The 21,661-nt window shown below is 43.8% G+C and overlaps 8 protein-coding genes across 8 annotated transcripts; 6 read left to right on the forward strand and 2 right to left on the reverse strand.

Moving 5' to 3' along the window:
- Nucleotides 1-232: 232 nt before the first annotated feature.
- Nucleotides 233-843, forward strand: MELLADRAFT_62214 (uncharacterized protein; the record flags this gene model as incomplete). Its single annotated transcript, XM_007408619.1, has 4 exons — nucleotides 233-265; nucleotides 307-515; nucleotides 565-604; nucleotides 625-843. The coding sequence occupies 4 exons, from the start codon at nucleotides 233-235 to the stop codon at nucleotides 841-843; spliced, it is 501 nt and encodes a 166-aa protein (XP_007408681.1).
- Nucleotides 844-1,869: 1,026 nt separating this feature from the next.
- On the forward strand, nucleotides 1,870-4,207 carry MELLADRAFT_85237 (uncharacterized protein; the record flags this gene model as incomplete). Its single annotated transcript, XM_007408620.1, has 7 exons — nucleotides 1,870-2,025; nucleotides 2,082-2,086; nucleotides 2,138-2,558; nucleotides 2,638-2,991; nucleotides 3,043-3,210; nucleotides 3,274-3,753; nucleotides 3,824-4,207. 7 exons carry the CDS (start codon nucleotides 1,870-1,872, stop codon nucleotides 4,205-4,207), a joined length of 1,968 nt encoding a protein of 655 aa, XP_007408682.1.
- Nucleotides 4,208-4,664: 457 nt separating this feature from the next.
- On the forward strand, nucleotides 4,665-5,410 carry MELLADRAFT_105405 (uncharacterized protein; the record flags this gene model as incomplete). Its single annotated transcript, XM_007408621.1, has 2 exons — nucleotides 4,665-4,763; nucleotides 4,817-5,410. The coding sequence occupies 2 exons, from the start codon at nucleotides 4,665-4,667 to the stop codon at nucleotides 5,408-5,410; spliced, it is 693 nt and encodes a 230-aa protein (XP_007408683.1).
- Nucleotides 5,411-7,480: 2,070 nt separating this feature from the next.
- MELLADRAFT_85239 (uncharacterized protein) lies at nucleotides 7,481-8,439 on the reverse strand (the record flags this gene model as incomplete). Its single annotated transcript, XM_007408737.1, has 3 exons — nucleotides 7,481-7,688; nucleotides 7,766-7,928; nucleotides 7,992-8,439. The coding sequence occupies 3 exons, from the start codon at nucleotides 8,437-8,439 to the stop codon at nucleotides 7,481-7,483; spliced, it is 819 nt and encodes a 272-aa protein (XP_007408799.1).
- A 2,133-nt stretch (nucleotides 8,440-10,572) lies between these two features.
- Nucleotides 10,573-11,346, forward strand: MELLADRAFT_123584 (uncharacterized protein; the record flags this gene model as incomplete). The annotated part of the gene is made up of 5 exons (XM_007408622.1): nucleotides 10,573-10,711; nucleotides 10,818-10,874; nucleotides 10,974-11,078; nucleotides 11,175-11,240; nucleotides 11,321-11,346. 5 exons carry the CDS (start codon nucleotides 10,573-10,575, stop codon nucleotides 11,344-11,346), a joined length of 393 nt encoding a protein of 130 aa, XP_007408684.1.
- Nucleotides 11,347-13,460: 2,114 nt separating this feature from the next.
- On the forward strand, nucleotides 13,461-15,929 carry MELLADRAFT_43021 (uncharacterized protein; the record flags this gene model as incomplete). Its single annotated transcript, XM_007408623.1, has 14 exons — nucleotides 13,461-13,693; nucleotides 13,774-13,801; nucleotides 13,866-13,939; nucleotides 14,014-14,117; nucleotides 14,194-14,243; nucleotides 14,308-14,375; nucleotides 14,446-14,589; nucleotides 14,652-14,677; nucleotides 14,751-14,903; nucleotides 14,972-15,005; nucleotides 15,090-15,138; nucleotides 15,208-15,429; nucleotides 15,503-15,632; nucleotides 15,711-15,929. 14 exons carry the CDS (start codon nucleotides 13,537-13,539, stop codon nucleotides 15,741-15,743), a joined length of 1,272 nt encoding a protein of 423 aa, XP_007408685.1.
- A 288-nt stretch (nucleotides 15,930-16,217) lies between these two features.
- Nucleotides 16,218-18,453, reverse strand: MELLADRAFT_47936 (uncharacterized protein; the record flags this gene model as incomplete). Its single annotated transcript, XM_007408736.1, has 6 exons — nucleotides 16,218-17,148; nucleotides 17,218-17,332; nucleotides 17,465-17,561; nucleotides 17,634-18,079; nucleotides 18,180-18,248; nucleotides 18,306-18,453. 6 exons carry the CDS (start codon nucleotides 18,451-18,453, stop codon nucleotides 16,617-16,619), a joined length of 1,407 nt encoding a protein of 468 aa, XP_007408798.1.
- A 467-nt stretch (nucleotides 18,454-18,920) lies between these two features.
- MELLADRAFT_35136 (uncharacterized protein) lies at nucleotides 18,921-19,687 on the forward strand (the record flags this gene model as incomplete). Its single annotated transcript, XM_007408624.1, has 4 exons — nucleotides 18,921-19,064; nucleotides 19,197-19,375; nucleotides 19,447-19,537; nucleotides 19,613-19,687. 4 exons carry the CDS (start codon nucleotides 18,921-18,923, stop codon nucleotides 19,685-19,687), a joined length of 489 nt encoding a protein of 162 aa, XP_007408686.1.
- Nucleotides 19,688-21,661: the final 1,974 nt, after the last annotated feature.

Raw genomic sequence — 21,661 nt, forward strand, 5'->3', positions numbered from 1 at the left:
TGACTACTTCGTCATCAACACCATCGATGGCCATTTCGGGGTGGTCGATGGCAGTTTTGGTTGGAGTGACTTGAGTAACTTGATTGATTCCGATGATAGGGGTGGTTCCAACGCTTGATTCAACACTAGGTGGAGCATAAATGGGAGTATGGGTATTGATTTGATGTTGATTATAGGAATAGTGACTCGGTTGCGATTGAGCGGGTTGAGTCGCGTTGATAGGATTTCCAACATGTATTGGCATGCTTGGTTGAACATGCGAGGTGTATGAGTGACCAGGTTGGGGTTGTTGAGGATACAACGCAGGATTTTGAGGATACGCCACAGGAGGATGATGAGGATACAACACAGGAGGATGAAACGGATGGTTGTGAGGAGGATGAGTTTGAGGATAAGACACAGGAGGATGAAACGGATGGTTGTGAGGAGGATGACTTTGAGGATAAGACACAGGAAGATGATATGGTTGATTGGGGGGATGAATTTGAGGATAAGACGCAGGAGGATGATACTGGGTAGGTTGAATTTGAGGATAAGACACAGGAGGATGATACGTTTGACCAGGTTGAGGTTGATGTTGGTGATGATGATAATGCGCGGGAGGGTACGTTTGAGCTTGAGCAGTTTGAGATTGAGATTGAGGATTGGAGGATTGATGAGGGTACGCGTGACCAGGTTGAGGGTAGGGTAAACCTGGCGGAGCTTGAGGATACGATTGACCAGATGGAGACGGAGGGTACCAGTTGCTGGGTTGAGGTTGATTCAAAGGATGAGTCGACGGTGCGGAGCTATTATCACTATTCGGATGAATCAATGGCTGCTGTACAGCATTGGGGGAACTAGGATTTGCAGGTGGGTGGGGGGTGGACATTTCAACTAAGTTATGGTTTGAATTGTATTGTGGGGCAGAATTCAGAGTGAAACTGTAAGGAAGCAGTATTTGTGGTTGTTGTTTGTTTGTCAATTGAGATGTGAAGTATAAAGCGGACAGAGAGGAAAAGGGAGCATCGACCAAAGACAAGGTGTATATATGGCCTTTGGTGTATCTCTCATGGCCATGGACTGTGGTGGTAGGGGCTGGGTTTGGGCGCGAAACGTATTAGTAGCCCCTTTGGATTGATTATGGGATGAGGTTGCCCTATTTGTGTCTTTTTTTGTAATTAAGATGCCCTATCAAGAACTATAGGGCGCAGAGCTGGACAAATGAGGGCTTTGATGTGTGAATGAGCCCATGCTTGCAGTCCCAATGGTCCGACTGGGCCAAATTTTGGCTGAGGGAAGTCGGGTACCATCGGGTCACGCGGGTATCACCCCGAAAACAAGGGGGCTCCGGATACTTCAAGATGGGGCTGGAAATAGTGGAATCCATAATTTTTCCTTTCTTTTTCTTTCTTTTTTTTCTCTCTCGGCCCTCCTAGGGAGCACCAGAGGATCCGGGTTTTGCTCCTGAGAATCTGAGAATGAGAATTTTGTGAGAATCAGAGAATACAGCACCCCCGGTATTATCATACCTATAAGCATATTTGAGGCCTAAACAAAACCCTACGTTACGTTAAGGCCAGCCATATTCCTAACGTGTCACACACCTTTACACCCCCCCGCGCTGTCACACACTTCACAACTGACCATGACATTTCCCTCACACCTCTGTGTTTCATATAAGTCACCAACCAAGAACCACCTCAATAGAATAAGCACCACCTCAATAGCGCTCGACTCGACACCTCTATCGACCCTCTGGCCAGTCTGTTTCAACACGCCCAAAAAGGAAATCACCAAAATTTTCACTCAACTATCAAATACAATGGTTGAAAATACTTCACCAAAATACGGACGGCTTTTCACGAACGACCACCGACTCGATCAATCATGGTTGTGGCCACCCTGATCCACGAACATTACCGCTTCATCAAGGAAGGATACCTACCCGTCCCAGCGAAAGGTGCATTAGTGGGCATCCTTTGTCCTGAATGTCCCACGCCTCTCCGTTATTTCGCGGCCAGAGAGGATGCTTGGACCATCCATGTAAGTCGTTTCCACTATCAACAACCAAACCAATAGATACATAAGAACAAAATGAGTTAAAGTGAGTAACGCTATACTTTTCTTGCTTTTTTCAGTGTCCGCAACGTCCAAGAAATGAGCACAACTGGAGAACATGGTGTTGCGATCAATTCAATCACGAACACGCTTTAATCAACGCTGGAGTACCCCGTCCGATTGTTTCTGTGCCTTTAGACTGGGGCCCACAAATATCACCTTCCGGGGTCATTCTGCAACCAAAGCCAGTGACCAACCCTTCCACCCGACGAGGGAATACAAACCGGGCTTCCCATCGGCTCGCAGAACTGCTCAACCCGATTGTCGAAGTCGAAGCTCACCCTTTCTTAGGCCGACAGACTCCAATCCTCCCACCCGAACCACCTCAGATTGACTCCCTTGCAGGACCCATACGTGCGAAAGTTAAGTATCCTTGTCAGAGACCATCACGGGGGCCTGTCGCCCGTAATCATCGGACGACTGGGAACAAAGGGTGCCCTTACCAATACTGTCAATCGGTAATTACCAATTTACCATTCTAGAATCTCTCGACTCAATTACTTACAACTCACTCAATGGTATCAGTGTTGCCTTGAGTATGGCTTGGGGGCGTGTTCCAAGCATACTCGAGGTTCTGGTACTGGCCACCACCGCATGGATGAACCGGTACCTCCTCATCTTGATCACTCTCAACCCTTCACCGCGAGTACTAGCACTTCGGCTGCTGCTAGTACATCGACTCAACCAACACCTGAAGTAGGACGACTTCGAACAGGAGGTGGTCGAATTCACCAATGGGCCCAAACTGCCAGCACCCTTGGCCGCCGCTTAGGAGTCGAAACGGTGACCAACATTCAAAACGACCGCCGCGAGCGATACCAAGCAGCTGAACGACAGATCGCCAACAAATACAATGAGGCGAAAGTTGTGACGATCCTCTTATGGCTCAATGTGGGTAGTTTGCCTTGACCTTGTTTTCACATACCTCTCAACCGCCTGAAGCTGACCCACAGGCAGGCTGAACAACCCAATGTTGTTGCGGCCCATTTTGAGTCATGGCCGAAGGCAAGGCTTGATGAATCAAGCCTCCTCATGCAAGCATGCACGCAGGCATTGGGACCGACATGGAATCGAGCACTGTCTTTCTGGGATGACAGGATTGACGCGTGGGTAGGTAACATTTGTTTGTCACATATATAAATCTTTCGTCAAATCTGATATGGGTCACGTCAGCATGAAGCCATGGTGAGTTTCCCTCACAGGTACCCCAAGGACGTTAAACTGGTCGTAGTACGGTCGCAGCACGTGGATCCTAAAACCCCCGGCTTGCCACAACCCAAGGCCAGGCAAATACCTACAGCTCAGAGTCTTACAGCTGTCATCCCGAATCCACCGGCAGAGCCGACCCGCACGCCTGTGAACGCCCCCAAACCATCACGAGTTAGCACGGCAACTATGCCATTCAGCGCTGGAGCACATCCCGAATCTGATGACGATGACGAAGTGATTGTGGTCACATCATATAAGACTACCTTTGCCGACAAACGGGCCAGCTCACCAGATTCCGAGGCATCCGACGAGATCGAGGTCATCAAGAGTCACATTGTCACCAATCCGGCCAAACGCCACATCAAACGTGAACAATCTGAAGACCTCCCAATTTTTGATCCTTTTGATGAGTCGCTGATTGAACGGGAAGGAGTTGACCAAACCGTGAGTCGCAATATACAACTGAGTGGCACTCGTACTCACATCAAATTACATCTTCCTATGACCATCTTAGATACCTGGTGTCCTCACGTTGACTTCTATGAACCCTTCTACAAACCCTTCAACAAACCCTTCGACAAACCCCTTGCCAGTATTGACTTCTTCAGCAAACGTTCTGAAAAAGAAGTGGCCCTCTTCATCCGTGCTTGTTTCCACGCTGCTTGCGTGGTACAAGAAGTGTGAGACACAGCCTCCCCTACAAGCATGGAAGGTCTTTTGGGGCAACGAGTGGGTTTTGGCAGTGTCCACTGTCTACAGGTACAGGGTGTGGATAGAAAAGGTCGATTACGACAGGTTCTTTCGCCAGTACAGCAAGTTTCCCCAGGCGACTGTCGGCGAAGCACGAATCCTGTTCAAAAAGGAGTTCCAAACAATTGCACACGGCACAAAGGAATAGAACATTATCTAATTGAGCTTGATCTTTCTACCGTTGTCATTAGTCTCAATCTCAACCCATAGTTGACAATCCAATATTTGAATTAATTCCACCATTGTTTTTGCGTATTTTGAACGCAACACTTACCTATTTCAAATGTCCCTGAGTCAGAAGTGTTCCAGGTAAGAGTAGACCATGCGTTTCAAAATTTTCTACTTGCTTCAGAAACCACAATCGAATATCTTACCTTTCCAAACTTGCCCAACCCTATCAATGGTAATAAATACCTACTACCCCTATTACCCTTAGCGTCATCTTTGGGACCCTGAGGCCCCACAATGAGCCTGCTGGACTCGACGTGAAACATTTCCACTCACTACATTCCCGCTGACCGCCACCTGAATGCTTGCTCTGATATAAATATAACTCGTTTCTAGCGTGCAGTCTACTTACAGCATCCTGAACAGCTTCGAAAAGCATGACCCAACTCACGGCAAAGATTTCAGCAATTCTAACGGCGACCAGCGATGTACGACAAACTTTTCCTTTCATCTATTATACGTTCGCATTTATACGCGTTTGCATTTATACGCTGCAACTTCTGCAAGCTGACCAAATCCTTTCCATTAGGCGACGCTTTTGCGCCTGCGCTTACCTGATGGCAGTTCCGCTTGGCACAAGAGCAAAACCAAATTGATCTTGAAAGGCGTGCGAGGCCAGCCCATGGTCTGCCCCCTCAAAGCATATGGTTTGCTCATGGCCGACGACGTGCTAATACGTGGACAAACTTATCACATTCATGGTCCGGTGGGAGTTGACCCCGTGGGCGGCGCTTTCATCAAGCACAGCTACATTACCCAAAGTTTGGTGGCCACTGTGCCTCCTCGACAAGCCGAGCTGGCTGAAAAAGCCTATATAAGTTCCACCGGAAGAGTTCTTAGGGTCGCTTGGGACAATGTCAACGATGATGGTGATTGGCACCTTACGGTCGAAGCTGAACATGATATCTTTGACCCGGAAGTAAGCGTCTTGGTTAAACCCTTCGTCTCCTACTGTTTCTTGCTTAACTCTTTTATTTCTTACTTAGGAGAGAACCGTGTTGCACTTTGCGATAACTTATCGCTTTGGGCATTTTTCTCCGGAGTTATCCGAGATGGAGGACATAGAAGTGAACACCGTGATGATGTTCGAAGGCCTCGTTGTGTCCCAAGACCAGGAATCTAATTGACTCATTGTTCAGGTGAGATTTACATCGTTGTCTCAAAACGGACGTCCAATTTTCTTACATTGGCTCTCTCAAACCATTATTACCAACCAGGTCCTCAGCCATAGCATTGTCCTTGTTGCCTAGACCCAGAGTTCACATCGGATCATCCAGAGAATGAACAGTTGTATATACTTGCATTAATCAGTGATACTGAGTGCCTACAAAGTCCCCCTACCCAAAACTGTAGTCGTTCACTTTATTCCATTATAATCAAATGGGTCCGTCAATGCATTTCTTCATTACCCTTCAGACCAGTCTGGAGTTGTAGTTGCCGGATTTGTAGCACCTACATATGCAGGACTGCATGTAGGCGCTTATTTGAGCTGAAAATTGAATGTATGCACTCATTTTTAAAAATGTAGGCATAAATTTTGGGCGCCTACATTGGATTTCCCATGTAGGCGCTTGAAAATAGCGCCTACATTTCATTTTTTGAATGTAGGCGTAACCAAATGACGCCTACATGGGTTTTTTGACATGTAGGCGTCATTTTGGATGGTTTCCAGCGCCTACATCATAAATGTAGGCGCTTCTTTGTGGGAAACACCCATGTAGGCGTAATTTGGCCAGCGCCTACATGGTTTTCTTGTGGGCTGCAAATAGCAACGGCCATGAAATAGCATTTTATCTATTTTATTTTTGTTGATATGGGAAAACACATTCATAAAAGCATGTATTATATCACGTTAAAAATATGTAGTTACAACGTGTACCTGTGTTATTGTAGAGTTAGTTAAAGTCCTAAATAAAACCATTCCCCATGAATTCCATTCCCTTGCGCTTGCTCAATTTCTTCGAGAGCCAAACATTGCGCAGATGGACCATTTGTTCCAAGAAGAAATTATACCTAAGGGAATGCATGCTACGACACATTGACGCAAAACCCCCGTACCAGATGTTTGTCAGTTCAGCCGCTGATGCATTGAAGACCCATTTACCATCTTCTTGTATATCGGGGAAGAGCTTGGGATTCGTGAAACGCTTGCAAAACTCATCACTCTCAGCATGAGACCGGTGGTGAAAAGGGTCGACAGGGATTACCGTTCCTTGAAATCGGGTGGTTTCGCCATTTCCGTGGTATATGTGTTCTGTTAGACGACAAGTGTTGTCGTAAAATACTACCTCCGGCATACCTTGAGGAAAGGTCTCTTCCAAAAAAAACTGAAAGAATCGGGAGAATCATCGACTTAATAAATAGTTTTCTCAAAAGCGAACAAAAGAGAGCTAACTGACCTTGACAGCACTCACCAATTCCGAGTGATAAAAGGTTTTTCTGGCCAATATGATTCCACAACACCCCACAACAAGTTGATCGTTGTGGGTACGGCACCTTGATACTACCAATTTGGTATGAGCTTGCGATGCACCCCCGTCTCGAGCGCCCTCGTGGGCACGGCTAGACTCATCAGCTTCGCGTAAACCATCATCATCTTTAATCTTGCCAGTTTCGGCGTCAAGGTGGACTGTTGGATCGGAAGGGAGATTGGAACCCGGTCTATTAAGAATTGCAGTTAGGGAGAAGTTGGATTTGACCCGGTCAGTGAACTTAGCCCACGCGTCTATGTGGGCTTGCAGGTCACACGTTTTGGTATCCGGAATGGTATCTCTTCGGCAAGGTTGTACGTGACATCGTTTGCCAAGCAGTGATTGATGTACGGCACAGAATCAATCATTGATGTTGTCCAGGGGTTTGGTGCAGGGGCCTTCAGGGCGTGGTTGTCCAGACTGTCTCGCTATCTCCTCGAGTTGGTCAGTTGTGGCACTGCATCGCCAGTGCCCAATAGTCAGTCCATCAGTTACCACCGCTCGAATACCTGGATCAATGTAAAGTGTTGTACCGTGATTTCAGATCAGAACCAGAGGATCAAGATTGAAAAACAAAATGACCCACCATAAAATATCTCTTCCCCTGTCTCAGGATCCACGCCACCCAATTTTACTCAAACGCAGCGACTGCAGTAATGATCACGGAAGCTGGTGCCTTCGACGTCGAGACGCTCCAGATGGGAAGCAATAGCGTCGTCAAATCAAACACTGTTGGTTCCACTCGCGGGTAGTACGACTTGGTTTCCCCTCCGATCCTCGTGCTCGAGAAGGTCACATAGCTCGAGGCCGTCTAGGCACACGGCCTCAGACAAAGCCGGCGTAAAGACCTGCGCTGATCCAAACTGAGGCACATCCATATTTTCCACATAGATCTCGTTGTACCAGTTTGTCAGGTTGAAGTGGGAGACACTAAGAATGTGCGTCAGGTCAAGTTTATTAGTTTCAAATACATGCATGAAGACAGACATTTGAACGAGTAGACCTACTGAGCCAGCATTTGTATGACCCGGAAAAGGTGTCCCAGGCGATTTGTCATGTAGTAGTGACAATGGACGTGGAGAATTTCGACATCACGTCCCTGTGCCAAGGTATAATAGTGTCTATGTTTATCGGTTGTGTAATAACTGGGGCAAAAAGTTGAACCACAGCCTGATAGAAGATTTGAGTCAGTTTTTTGCCTTGCCTATGGAGAGCCAGACTTTCGAGCCTCACCGGGGCAATCGAGGATGACCGTTTGTACTGTGTGCACCCCATCCGTGTCAAAAAGATAACCATCCAAACGCATATGGACGTGTAAGTTACGTGCTGCAGGGCAAACAATACATCGAGATACCGGCGGTCGTAAGAACTTTTCAGGTAGTTTGAATTGAAGGCCCAGGGAGCGTATGGCGCCTTTGGGGTCAAACCGTGCCGAAGGTAACAGAGGAAAAGCTAACGTCCATAGATCGTGTATGAGTTGGTCGGGAAACTTGGGAGAAAGGGCTGTCGTGAGGAATGGTAGCACAGTTGGTCGGTGTGGTGTTAGACGGATGGCATTTCCAGCAATATGGTTGACCTCTGACGCCAAGGTCATGAAGCGTACGAAATCGGTGACTGTGAGGGTGTTGCTGAGTTGAGCACTGGTTGCCGACATTTGGGCCACGAAGTCGATGAGAAGCATACTATGAATAGTCGATGAGTAGCATACTATGAAACATAGATTGCTCCTGGTAAGTCATTCGGTGAACTTGGTCCATCAATGGACGGAGGGTTGACCCTTGTCACACGTGTGTCCCATCATGTGTCATGGTGGAAGGAAGGATTCACACGTGTAGTAGTACGTGTCCAAAAGGCATAAGGCATGTCCAAAATCAGAAAACGAGAATCGCATAAAACCATATACAAGCCATATACTCATGGGTTATGCGGGGTCATTCTCAAATTCTCAGAGTCTCAGAGAATTCTCAGGCGTCCCCCGGATCCTGTAGTCTACCGGCCCTCCTACGTGGTCGCTTCTCACGCCTCTCCCCGACCCCCTCGCGCGTCTCCCTTAACTACAGCCGTTGTAAGATCTATCGGCAGATTTTTAGATCATTGTGTTGTCGCCAGATTTAATGTAGAGGTCAAAAACTCCAAAAAACCCTTTTGAGACTGATAACTCTACTGCCCATTGGTCAGATCTAGCACAAGAACAATTGAGTTACTCTCAAAGTGACATAATTTTCGAGTTTTTGACTTCAAAAATTAAATCTGGCGACGACACAACTTTTCAAAAATCTGCCAGTAGATATTACAACGGCTGTATCAGTAGAGTTCATGTGTCTCCAGGTTGTTTTCCTTTGATTTTATTGTTTGCTTCTTGTGTTTTCTGCTCATTTGTCCTTGGACCTCCCCAAGGGGCGACCCATATGAAAAATGTTCCATGTGCCCCGGCCTACGGCCAGGGCGGTTCCCGCGTAGCTACACCAGAGAGTAGCCATAGCTAAACAGGGTCAGACCCCTAAGAAACCCAAGTGACACATCCCGCCACCCAAAAAGAAAATGTGCTGTCCTCTCCACAGGGCCCAGCAGGGCCTTTCGCGCGTCCGCGTCCGCGCCCAAACACTTACACAATATGATTTTGATTCTTTTGGTCAATTTTCTTCAGTTTTCTTCCACGAGGCGACATTGTTAAGTTTACCCCAGCCCGCACAGAACTACGTCGACCCTTTCAATTCTTCTTCTTGCACTTGCACAGGCCTTCCAAGTTCCAACCCTTCAGTGCCACTAATTTCAACGCCGAGAGGTTGAAATGTGGTTCCGTTGAACGCCTGCTGCTTTGACTTGTAGAAAATATTTCTACAAGAGCTCAGGTCTTGTAGGCTGTTTCCCCTATTGGTTCCTCTTGGCCTATCCTTTTTACTCATCCTTACCTTCTGATGGGAGAGATGCGGTATCAGTCTTTCTCTGAGACTACCTGAGAGAAGCAGTGAGACATACAGGTATAGTTCAATCCCGGTCTGTGTGGCGCGTTTTTTTTCGCATGGCGCTTCCTTCTCTTTATAAGCCTTCCACCAACTACAGAACATCTAGACATCCATTGGTCAATTTCATTGGTCAAAAATAATACATACAAAAGACGATCGAGTTGATAAAATGCAAAATGAGATGTCTTGAAAAGCAGAAGTTGGAAGCATTTTAGGTTGGTTGAAAAGAAGTGATATCGAGTCCTTTTCGTGAAGATTATACATACAAAGAGACAGTTTGAAAAGATGGCGACTGAGTCGTTTTTGAAGAAATCAAGACAACGCAACAGATAGAAACCTCTTACATCAAAGTATCTCGCTCCGATGACAATGCATTGTTTTTCTTGTATCGGTTTTGCTTGCTACTTTCATTCAAAGTAGCTTGTTCCAATAACATTTTGTTGTTTTGTAAGTTGCTTCATTATCAATACTTTGATATGTAAGTGGTTGTAGCGATAGAACCCCCTTGACAATGTTTCAGGGGGATTGGAGTGAGTCTGAAGGTATAGATATAAGGTGCACATGGATGACTCGACAAAGGTTCTTGATTCTTGATGAGGTTATCGAAGTGTTAACAGCTTCTTTGAAGTCTTAATGATGAATTTGTTCAAGTCTTCATACATATGTACCAGTTGCCACCAGCCTGTACAGACAGTGTACAAAAAGCCACCATCCGGTTTACTTTTTTGTTTGTCTCAGGATAGTCTCAGAGCGAGTTAGTCTCAGAAAAAGACTGATACGGTTACGCTCCCCTTCTGATCGTTGATCAAAGTATTGAGATTTGTCTACGTCTCTCTGCGATACCTAAAATGCTCAAAGCTATCCTCAAGATCTCAATCTTGGTATTATCTTTAGGGTTTCACGATTCAAAGGTTTTGGCCAAAGATCCGTTTCCCGAAACCTTCCCTGCTGATTGTAGCAGCTTCACGTTACAAGAAAATGAGGGACGTGAGTGCAATCATTAGACGTATTCCTTTACTTTATGACTTCAGAATCATTTGCATCCAGACTGGCTAACCCCAATCGCTTTGCCTCATCGATCACATTAACAAAGTTTGCGTAGGGTTCCCCCGAGGAGGACTGTGCGTGCTGGACACTTGCTCTTATAATTGTAAGAAGTTCACCACACTGGATCCTGATTGGCTTGTCAATGTTGCCATTTCACGTTAAAGCTGATTCATCAATATCTATTTGATATATCACATCTTAGCTAATCGATATGTTCCAATGACTGGTTGTACCCACAACGGAGTGAATGATAAAAAGACAAGTGAACAAAAATGCGCTTACTATCAAAGCCGTGGTTCAACTTTCAGTCAGTATCTTCCAACCCTTGGTATCACTATCATTCGTGTCTATCAAAATCCACCATTGAAACTATCTTCTTCTATTAATGTGAAATGTTTACCAGGTTGTACTAATCTTGGGGGTGCACATTATACATGCCCTTATGATGCCAATGCTGGTAAGAGGATGCGTGAGTGAAAATTCTTTCTTTCTACTATGTAAAATAACTTACTTGACTGAAAAAACCAATCTCATTTCGTTTTATTTCAGACTGTGGCATTTGTAAAGCAATTTAGATTGTCAGCGAAAAGGAATCCCGACTCCTTGGTCATCTAGCATGCTGGAAAATTGAGAAGAAAAATCTCTTGACTTATCGAGAGTAACTGTATCTGTAGGATTTCTAAACAATGGGATCCTGAATCTTGTGAAACCAGAGAATTTGTTGAAGCTACTTGAACGAGATTGAAAACTAGTCATCAGACAAACCAATGAAGACATTTTTCTTCACTTATTCACTTTGATCAATCACTTTGATGCACATGCCCAATGAGATTTTTGTACTAAGGAAATTTGTGACCTTTGTGAGTACAACAACTCAAACAATGCCAAAGATGATTGTAAATCACAAGAATCTATGTAATCACCCAAATGAAGATTTTTTTACATCTGCCTGACTATCTTGAGGTGGTGTTGTTTGCTTGAGGCAGCTTGCTTGATCAATAGTTTCAAACCCAAGCAAACATTTTCTGCAAAGTCTCACTACATATTCTTGAGAATTTCTTATGTTGAGTGCATACTTAATTCACATGAATACTTTGTCTTGTTTTCACAATAGGCTCATTACTGGTTTTGAATGGCAATTATGATAAACTATCTTATCTTATCAGCATTTTTTGACGCTGAGTAAAGGTTCTTTAGGCATTCAACTTGAGCTTCATTTTGAGGATGCAAATTTTCAACATCAAAAGGTCAGTTTTCAGATGTCTCTGGTCACTTCCATATTCACCTTTCCTTACAAAGGAAACATAGGCCAACTATGAAAAATATGAGCAATTTTGCCTTGATTCTCTCTACAACATCAATATAGATAGTAAAGAACGGCCTTGTTTTTTTAGAGATACAACCGCCACATTCACCTACCACAAATCGGTAAGGTCTTGGTTATTATACTTTAGGGAAAAGATAAGTGAAGATTGCCACATTTGGAAAGTATCAAACGCAGTGTATATCAGCGATAAGCACTACATAATTGACCCACCATGTTTACTGGTTTTTCGATACAATCCGCTGGATTGAGCTTAATCTTGGTTACGATGATTGGAGATCTCTGACTTCACCAAAGCAGGATTGACCTACAATGCATTGTAAAAAATACAGCTTGGAGTTGTGACAATGAATCAATTGTTTGCCTGAGCCTAGATATGGGAAATATGGACATGTGCAATGTGGAAACTTGGCGCCAAAAACTAACCAAGATACTCCAGAGCCCTGTTTCCGCGGAGCTGAAGGAGTAGGCAGACTACATAGAGCACAAGCTCAACTTTTGTGCCAGAGGCTTGAGGGGTTTGAAATCTGAGACTCTCCCAGAGCTGAATCTCAACCCCGCCCGGCCTACGCATCATGTATGTACAAAAGGTCATTGAGGAATTATGGTACCCAGTAATGTGCTTGTAGATGTGTGTGACAAGACAATTTATTAACTGAGTCTTTTCTTCTTGACTCCTTGGTTCCAATTTTTCTACATTATTCTCTTTCCCTTAAGTTTTTATTACCATAGCTCCTAATGTTGTTCCTCCCAAAATTAAAATCAAAAAGCTGAGGTGTCAAGGCCTATCTTTTCATGGGGCAAAACGTTTGATTAAAAATTAGATTTCGACTTTTTTTTGCGATTTTGAAAGCAATAAGCTTCTTAGGAACTGATGTAGTAAAGCTGACCGATACCCTTTGGAAGAAAGTACAGGGAACAGCTCATAAAACCCTTTTTGGAATGCCTTGTGATCCCCTTAAAGATGCTCTTCGTCTTGATTACTCCAACATTTACCTATGTTTGCCCAACTTTGACTCCTTTGGAGGGTTATCGGATTAAGGGGCTTAAGGGATCGAGACCCTGTTCAGAGAGGGTGATTCAGGGCTTGTTTTGAGATTGATGGATATGATGACGCATTGGAATTTGGCTCAGAAATCCTAAATTGGGCAAGTTTGCAAAAAAAATGCTCATGACTCCAGTTACCCGGAGAATGCCGAGGTATACCGTATGCCGAGCCGAGTGAAATTGATCACTTGACGACTGCTGAGTGCTGTGATAGGCTGTGGGAAAAGATCTATCGGGTCGGACTCTCAGAGAAAGTATTTTGGGATTTCTATCGAACTGAGGCTGAGCATCAAGACCATTTCACAGGGACACTTCATTCATCACTCATCCTTCAAACTTATCATCATCAACTTATCATCAAACTCAGATTCATACATTCCAAAGACCACTATCAATGGCAAATTATTCGTACGGAAATGGTCAAGGAGGCGGTCATTGGGCACCGCCACAGGGACCTCCACCACCTCAATGGGCAGCACCTTCAGGACCTCCACCACCTCAATGGGCAGCACCTCCAGGACCTCCGCCACCACAATGGGGCTCACCAGCTGGTTTGTCATTATCTTTGAAAAGGCCACTTTGCATGCGAACTTGGAATCTGCTTTGCTCAAATGACTTTCTCATCCAATAGGAAACGGCTCCGGATCCTTCCCGACTCAGTGAGCCTTTCACGTGAACGATTCTTCAAACCCAGTAATCTAATTTCTTCTGACATACTATTAGGACTCGCTGGGCACCTCCTACTGGACCTCCACCTCCTACCAACGATAATGCTCATCCTTATCCCGGGGCTCATGGTCTGTCTTCTTTCGATACTAAATTCGTCATTTTATCTGATCAATTCAAATTCAATCGCATAAAAATTTTCTAGGTCACGGAAATCCTCCGACCAACTATCAACAATCATATAACCATGGTCCACCTGGTGCGCATCATCAACCACCACCTCCACCTCAAGGCGGCCCATACTTTCAAGTTGCGTGAACCTTGCACAAAACATACCTGGATGACAAAAATTCTAACGACCTTTTCTCCCTTTGAACGTCTCTAGTATTCCAACTGTACTGGTCGACGCAAAGCACTTTGCGTAGGAATCAATTAGTGAGTCATAATTCAAATTGAAATTAAATCACTCGGCGATATCATATTAATCATTCCATCTTAGTACTGGGACTTCGGCGGCCTTGAGAGGATGTCATAATGATGCAACAAATATGCAAAGGTTCTTGATAGGTTTGTCATTTACAAAATCACTCGTAAAGAAAGTTCAAAGTCTGAGATTTTGTACACTCTTGATTGATAGAACGGTATAACTACAAGGCAGAGGATATGGTTATGTTATTGGATTCGCCGGGTGCCAATGCTAGACAAATCCCAACCCGAGCCAATATAATTTCTGCCATGCAATGGCTGGTTTCGAATGCTCAACCTAACGACTCACTGTTCTGTTAGTACTTCACCCGGACTCCTGTTTTGATGACTTTGAGCTTACCTATTTAATTCCATCAGTTCACTATAGTGGTCATGGTGGCCAAGTGAGTCATTTTCAGTTCTCAGATCGTTTCACACGAGTTTTGATGAATTAATACATATCTTGCATCTCTTTAGACTGAAGATTTAGATGGTGATGAGGATGATGGGTTTGATGAAGTTATATATCCTTTGGACCATAAACAAGCCGGTCACATTGTAGATGACGAAATGTTTTTCATCATGGTCGCACCACTCCCACCCGGATGTCGACTTACTGCTATCTTTGATGTCAGTATGATTTATATATTATATCTTCGAAAGCGCTGTCCTCTGATCTCGTTTTTCGTCACGCTCAGTCTTGTCATTCGGGTACAGCTTTGGATTTACCATGTATGTGTATATATTTGCTTCGTATCTACTTTGCTCGTGACTCATTAGGATGAGCTGTTGACAAAGATCTTGTTATCTGTACAGACGTATATTCAACTGAAGGAAAGATCAAGGAACCCAACATGTTGGCCGAGTGAGTTATCAAAAACAATTTGCAGCCTCTTTTGGATATCACTTTTACTAACCTTCTTGTATCAAACAGGGCTGGTCAAGGTGCACTCCAAGCTGGTCTTTCTTATATGCGCGGAGATATTGGTGGAATGGCAAAAGGTTTACTTGGATTAGGAAAGAAGGTCATGAATGGTAATAAAGCTGAACAGGTTTCAAGAGCTACTCGAACTAGTCCTGCAGATGCGATCCAATGGAGTGGTTGTAAAGATTCTCAAACTAGTGCTGATGCAGTAGAAGCGGGTGCAGCTACTGGGTTCGTTGCCTAATTCTCTTCATCAAGAGTAACACAGATGATTTATGAAGATATGTCTTACCCTGTTTTCTAGTGCGATGTCTTATGCATTCATCACTGCACTGACCCAAAACCCTCAACAAACCTATCAACAACTATTGGTTTCCATTCGTCAAATCCTAAAAGAGAAATACTCACAAAAACCCCAACTCTCAGCTTCACATGTAAGTTGAGATCTTTTTGCTTTTGATGATTGGAAGATGACAACTGAAGATTTTGGCTGATACCTTCTTTTCTTCCAGCCAATTGATACAAACTTAATGTTTGTGATGTGAACCGTGGAGCTTCAAATACATCGGTCCTAAAGCCAGCAAGTTTTATATCACCATTTTTTTTCTTTTTCACTTTTTTTCTTTCTAATCTGTTCACCTCAAAATTGAAGAAAACCATGACACTTATGAAAGAGTAACTCTGTTGTAGCAAAGTATGTAACATGTCTTCATCATTTTGTGAAAAAGTATCATGTGTATCTGTGAGGTAAATTTATTTCCTTTCTTGAAAATTCAGTTCTTGAGCTACATCCTGTTTAGACTTGGTTCACTTTTAAGGCTTTTTAACCTGCACTTGCCTTGAAGTCTCGTATCTCAGTTTGCTAAAGAACAGGGTGCACTAAAGGGCACCCAAATGATCAATTCCTTACTTGGTGAAGTGCTTCAAAAGCTTCACACCTTGAACCACTCTCAGATATTGGACGATGGTTTGTGGAAGGTAGCTGGGAGCCCTCAGCCCACAAAGCCCTTCCACAATCTGATTTGCATAGGCCAGTTGTTCTTACATAATACAAGTTGTAGTCTTACTTGAGATGATGATCAAACAACCTGTATGTTGGTACGACTAACATCATGTAACAAATTGAAGTCTTTAAATTACGTCATCGCAAGAAAAAAAACGAACACTGGGCTGAATATTTTAAGAGGTCATCATTGACCAAGCTTGAATGAGGCTTTAAACATCCAGTCGACTCTCCCTCTGCCTCATGGTTCACGCTTTCACTAGTTTATATTTGTCTTTCATAATTGGACACCCTGCATTAGCAACATGAATCATATCCAGATATGCACCAGGAATATATCATTTGCAACGTCAACATATCTACTCAATTGCCTGAACTAACTGAGCACATCATGATTGAAGATAAAGCCGCCAGATCAACGTTTTCGTCTCACCACATTTGGGTTTTTGCCAAATCCAATCACCGGTAAACCATCCTTGCCATATTGTACATCTCTATTTCCTGCTCGACCACCTTTACGACCACGTTCACCCATCAACATAGGAGCTTCCCAATCAGGATCATTCCATCCATTAGCACCACCAAAAACAAATGAGTCTTGTTTACCCGAACGTTCTTGTCTTGTTTGATTCAATTTACGCTCTTCTTTAAATTTTTGAATTCCAAGTGATTTCAAACCTCTTTGAAACTCTTTTTGATCTTCTCTTAAAACTAATGTAGCACCATTTATAACGTTGCCCTTTGCTTTGGCTCCTTTGTCAAATGATGAACTACCTGGTTTGGCTGATGGTATGTTGTAAACTGTACCTCGATTTCGGTATTGGAAATTCGATTTAAGGTGAAGAATGTACCCGTTAGGTGAAGAAGGTGTATAGGTGATAGATACTCTCGTCAAAGTCGCTCCACCGCAAGTAGGGCAAAATTTACGAGTAGGGTCTTTGCAAATTCTGTAAAATAGGAAGAAGCAAACATATCAATATTTATTCGAGGCATATATGTGTAAAGAATCCACTCACTTGAAACACCCATAGCATCTCAGAACGAATGTTTTAACGTCCCTGATGCGCCTGCCTCCTACACCAAAGACATTGAGGCCGATTTGGAGGGCAACGTTTTGCATAGCAAAATCTCCTGTCAATAAAGCAGCCTTCATAGTAGGAGTGTTTGTATGCGAATTTTCATTGGTGCTCGCGATGTCAGGTTTAGAAGTTGAAGTGTCGGTTTCTTTAACTTCAGCATTAGTTGATCCTTGGGCTGAATCACCGGGTTGAGAAGCTTTAGGAGCAAGCGAAGGGAAGAAACCCATATCCTTTGCTTTATGAAGATGAACATTGTCTGGGGTGATCCAGGATGGATCGGACTCGGATACGACAGAGGACGAGTCCGAATCATCTTCTTCACATTCATCAATGACATTAGCACTTGATCTGACAGCGATATGAGTCCATCCGTCGTTGGCGTTGTCGTCTGTTGCTGCTATCGAAGGCTCCTGCTCGTCTGGGTGATCGTCATCGACTTCAGAGTTAGATTCGTCAGGTTGGTCTTCAGCATTAGAGGTATCAATTTCGTGGGTATCGTTAGGAGTGTCCTTGGTGATGTCAAGTTGTTCCGTACATTCAGCTAGAGTATCAACATCTGAGTGTGTTATTTGATCCGTAGGTTTAATAGATTCTGATTCTTGTGCGATTCTAGCTTGCTTTCGTAATAATCGAGCTGCCTTTTTTACAGGATCTTTTCCAAGACGCTTGCCTCCTACTTTATCTCTAAGTCTCCATGTACCATTGGCTTCAACTTCAACATCATAAGCTAATGCCAAAACTCGAATATCAGCTGTTGATAAAACTGCAATATCACCCGTTTGACGTGCAAATTCCTTGACTAGGTGCCCCCCAAAAAATTGAAAGAATGAGGTCAGGTTTGAAAACAAAAAGCCCGATAAGAAATTGATATGAAGAGTTTCTGAAAACAGCCAAAGTACCCTTTGAAATCCCAGCCACAGATGGTTCTCTAATTTCCAACCCTTGCCATTTTTGGGTCTCCTGGTTTCCTTCACCAGTAGGATTCGTTAAAGCCGCGTCCAACATATTCCATTCTCGTTGTAAACGATCTCTTTGACCTTTTCCTCTAACTTCTTCCATCACATCAGGAGTAGTAACAAACTTGTGAGAAAAGACCAATAAAGATGATAAGGTGGATGTCAAGAGAGGCGCCGTGTCAAGCACTAAGGTCTGAGTTCGATCTTGACTAGGCATCTTGAATTGTCTGTTATTCATTCACTGGACTTGAAAAGGGGCCAGTTACGCTTGATAGAGAAAGTTGAATGGAGTGAAGTCCTTTGATAAAAAGCAATCGGTCAACTTGTTATGTATTGGTCGATTGGCGCGCAAAAAATTTGTCACATTGACTTGGTCGACTGTATTGCAATCACATGTACACGCATATCTGTATAGCGAGGGCTTATGGTATGGAAGGGTCCAGGGAGTCTGGACAGGTGACTTTAGACTAAGGTTTCGGACATGAAGCCCTAACATGATGAGCTACAACAGTTCAGGATAACCGAAGATGGATGGAAATGTACCGGTTGAACTGAAGTCTGAAACCTAATCACGAGATCAGAACCTAAGACCCGGTCAATCAACTCGAGACCATCACTTGTCGACTCCCTTGGAACCCACTCACGCCCCCGGTCAACACCCTCATTACCCTCAAGTCCCTCAAGATGGCCACTACGATCGGTGCTGAACAAACCGAAAAGGCTTTCCAAAAGCAACCTATCTTTCAAAACTCCAAGATCAAATCCACCGGAAAGAAGACTGCTGGTAAAGAAAGAAGGTGGTACAAGAATGTCGGATTGGGATTCAAGGTCTGCATGATAATATTATTCCTTTCCACTACCTTCAGGTTACTATTACCCGCCACTAGGATAGGGAAGCATGATTCACCTAGGGGATGCTTTATTGACACTGAACTTGCTTATTGTATCCATTGCATTTAGACCCCAACCGAGGCTATCAACGGAACTTACATTGACAAGAAATGTCCTTTCACTGGTGAAGTTTCCATCCGTGGTCGTATCTTGACCGGACGAGTTGTGTCCACTAAGATGACCCGAACAATCATCATCCGAAGGGAGTACCTCCACTTCGTACCTAAATACTCAAGATACGAGAAGAGGTGAAACATTCAATCATTATTCAATATTCACCAAACTGTCACTTATGTCAAACGGTTATGTGTATTCTCAGGCATCAAAACATGGCCGTTCACTGCTCTCCTGCTTTCCGTGTAGAGATCGGTGACCAGGTGACTGTTGGTCAATGTCGGCCACTATCCAAGGTACGTATTCAGATATCGGAACAGTCATTTGGGTCATCCACGCTGACCGATCTTTTCTCCTGGCTCGTTTGACAGACTGTTCGATTCAACGTCCTCCGTGTCTCAAAATCAAAGTCTTCAGCTAAGGCTAAGCAGTTTGGCAAATTTTAAAGTCGCTTAAACTTTATATCTTTCACATATCGGGTTGTAATGTTCTCTATGGTGATCAGCCTACCTCAACTTACTCTAGAGAAACGGGTTCGAAAATTATGCCTACTTTCACCTGGCCCTTTGGGTGTTCATGCTTTACTTTACTGTCAATTATGCTCCTTTTGATTTGCCATGTACGGTCAATGTGTTCAGGATTTCGATCGGTGGGCTGAGCGCCAATTGCGGTGAGGCTGAGTTACTAAAGATCGAGCAATCGGCCTCCAGCGGTTTCGTAAAAGTTGATCTTCGCCTTTGAACCTGAACACACCCTCCGCCTGACCTCAGTTATGAACATAGACCCTCTCAATCTTCGACCTCCTTCACAGATTCTGGCCTCAAAGCCATGAGGTCATAATGATCAATCAATATATTTTGACCCCTCTTCCAGTGATTCTTTCTGTTTCATTCCAAATTCTGCACCCGTATTTCATAATTAGCAGTGAGGGTTGGGTTTTGAACGTCCGCTGATCACAATACCACCCTGCTTCTTGTGTTTACTGTTCATCTGTTATACTCCCTGGAATCCGAGCGTTCATGCTTTCTACTGTGGTATGCCTCGGGCTGAAAACAGCAAGTCAGACATTTTCCAAACCAAGCTTCCAAAGAATCCAATATTTGATTGAAGAATCCTTTCTTTTGGTTCCTAAGCCTGAATCAGTTTCAGTCCAATGGACTTTGGACAAGAAGCAGAACCAACAGTGTTATTCTGATTATCAGCAACCTAAGGAAGTTCTTGCAAATACCTTCAGTAGAAATTGGGTCTTGATAATGAAGGCAGTGAGGGAAGACATTGTCAAGTCATCAAAAAGATGGTGGTTTGGTGTTGATATCAAACTGGAGGAGATCAAGGAAGTTTCCTCATATGGGGTTAACAGCTGAAGAAATCCTCCCTCAAGTCCATCCTTTGAAAGGTTACTCAAACCCAAACTTTGAGGGTGTGGTGTGTGTGCCTCAGCCTAGGTAGGGTCATTTGCACTTTTTGTGCCACACCCACAACCTGAGTCCACTCTTAACACATAAGTTTTTTGTCATGTCCAGGAATGACCTGTATTTCTTTGTTTTTCATTGTTATCCCTGTCAGGATTAGAGCAAACAGGACATATGCACCCTTCAATATATGTCCAATGTTGGGGATAAGACTCCCTGATTCCTTATCTCAAACTTTCATTACAAGTACCAAGCTGAAAAACTTTGCACTACAACTTTCATTGATTTATATCACATGGCTTGTGTGCCAAGAGTACAATCTCCATCCCACATACTCTTATTAGGATGGGGTTAACTACATTCAAACCTGGGCAATCACACAATTTGGGTGGAATACTTTTGGCATGCATTTCGACAGGTCATGCAACTCTGTTGGCAAATCTGGCAATAAAATTGAAAGTATCAAGATTCAGGATCCTTTGTATGCATTATCAGGGTCTATTCAGCTGCACAATTATGCAATTGTGCGGTTTTGACTGTAAAGGGTATTGAATCCCCAGTCAACACATATCAGAGCTCCCTATAGACTTAATGAGCCTGATGCACCTAGCTTGGGCTGTTCTCTACTAGCTATTAGGCCTGAGCCACTCCAGATAATTTGTAAATTGATGTGGTTGTGTTAGAAGTTCACATAAGCCAATCACTCACATGTGTCTGTAAATGATTTACTTGACAAAATCAATCCAAGGGGACCTTGGGCTGGTTGGGGGAAGTTAAGTTTGAAAATTTGGCATCTTTACTTTGGTTATGGATGGAGTAGGTTTGGTGTGTAGACTTGGGGGACAGGGCTTTATATTGTTTGTTTAAAGACTGCTAAATAACACAGGACAGCCCCAAGAGGTCTGAATCAAGTTTGAGAAAGATAAGCAAAGCATTAGGGTGGTCACCAATGTTGTTATCAACATGAACTATCACAAAATAGCAGAAATTTTGGGGATGGTAGGGAGC

This window comes from Melampsora larici-populina (assembly GCF_000204055.1).
Source record: "Melampsora larici-populina 98AG31 unplaced genomic scaffold MELLAscaffold_13, whole genome shotgun sequence".
Taxonomy (NCBI): domain Eukaryota; kingdom Fungi; phylum Basidiomycota; class Pucciniomycetes; order Pucciniales; family Melampsoraceae; genus Melampsora; species Melampsora laricis-populina.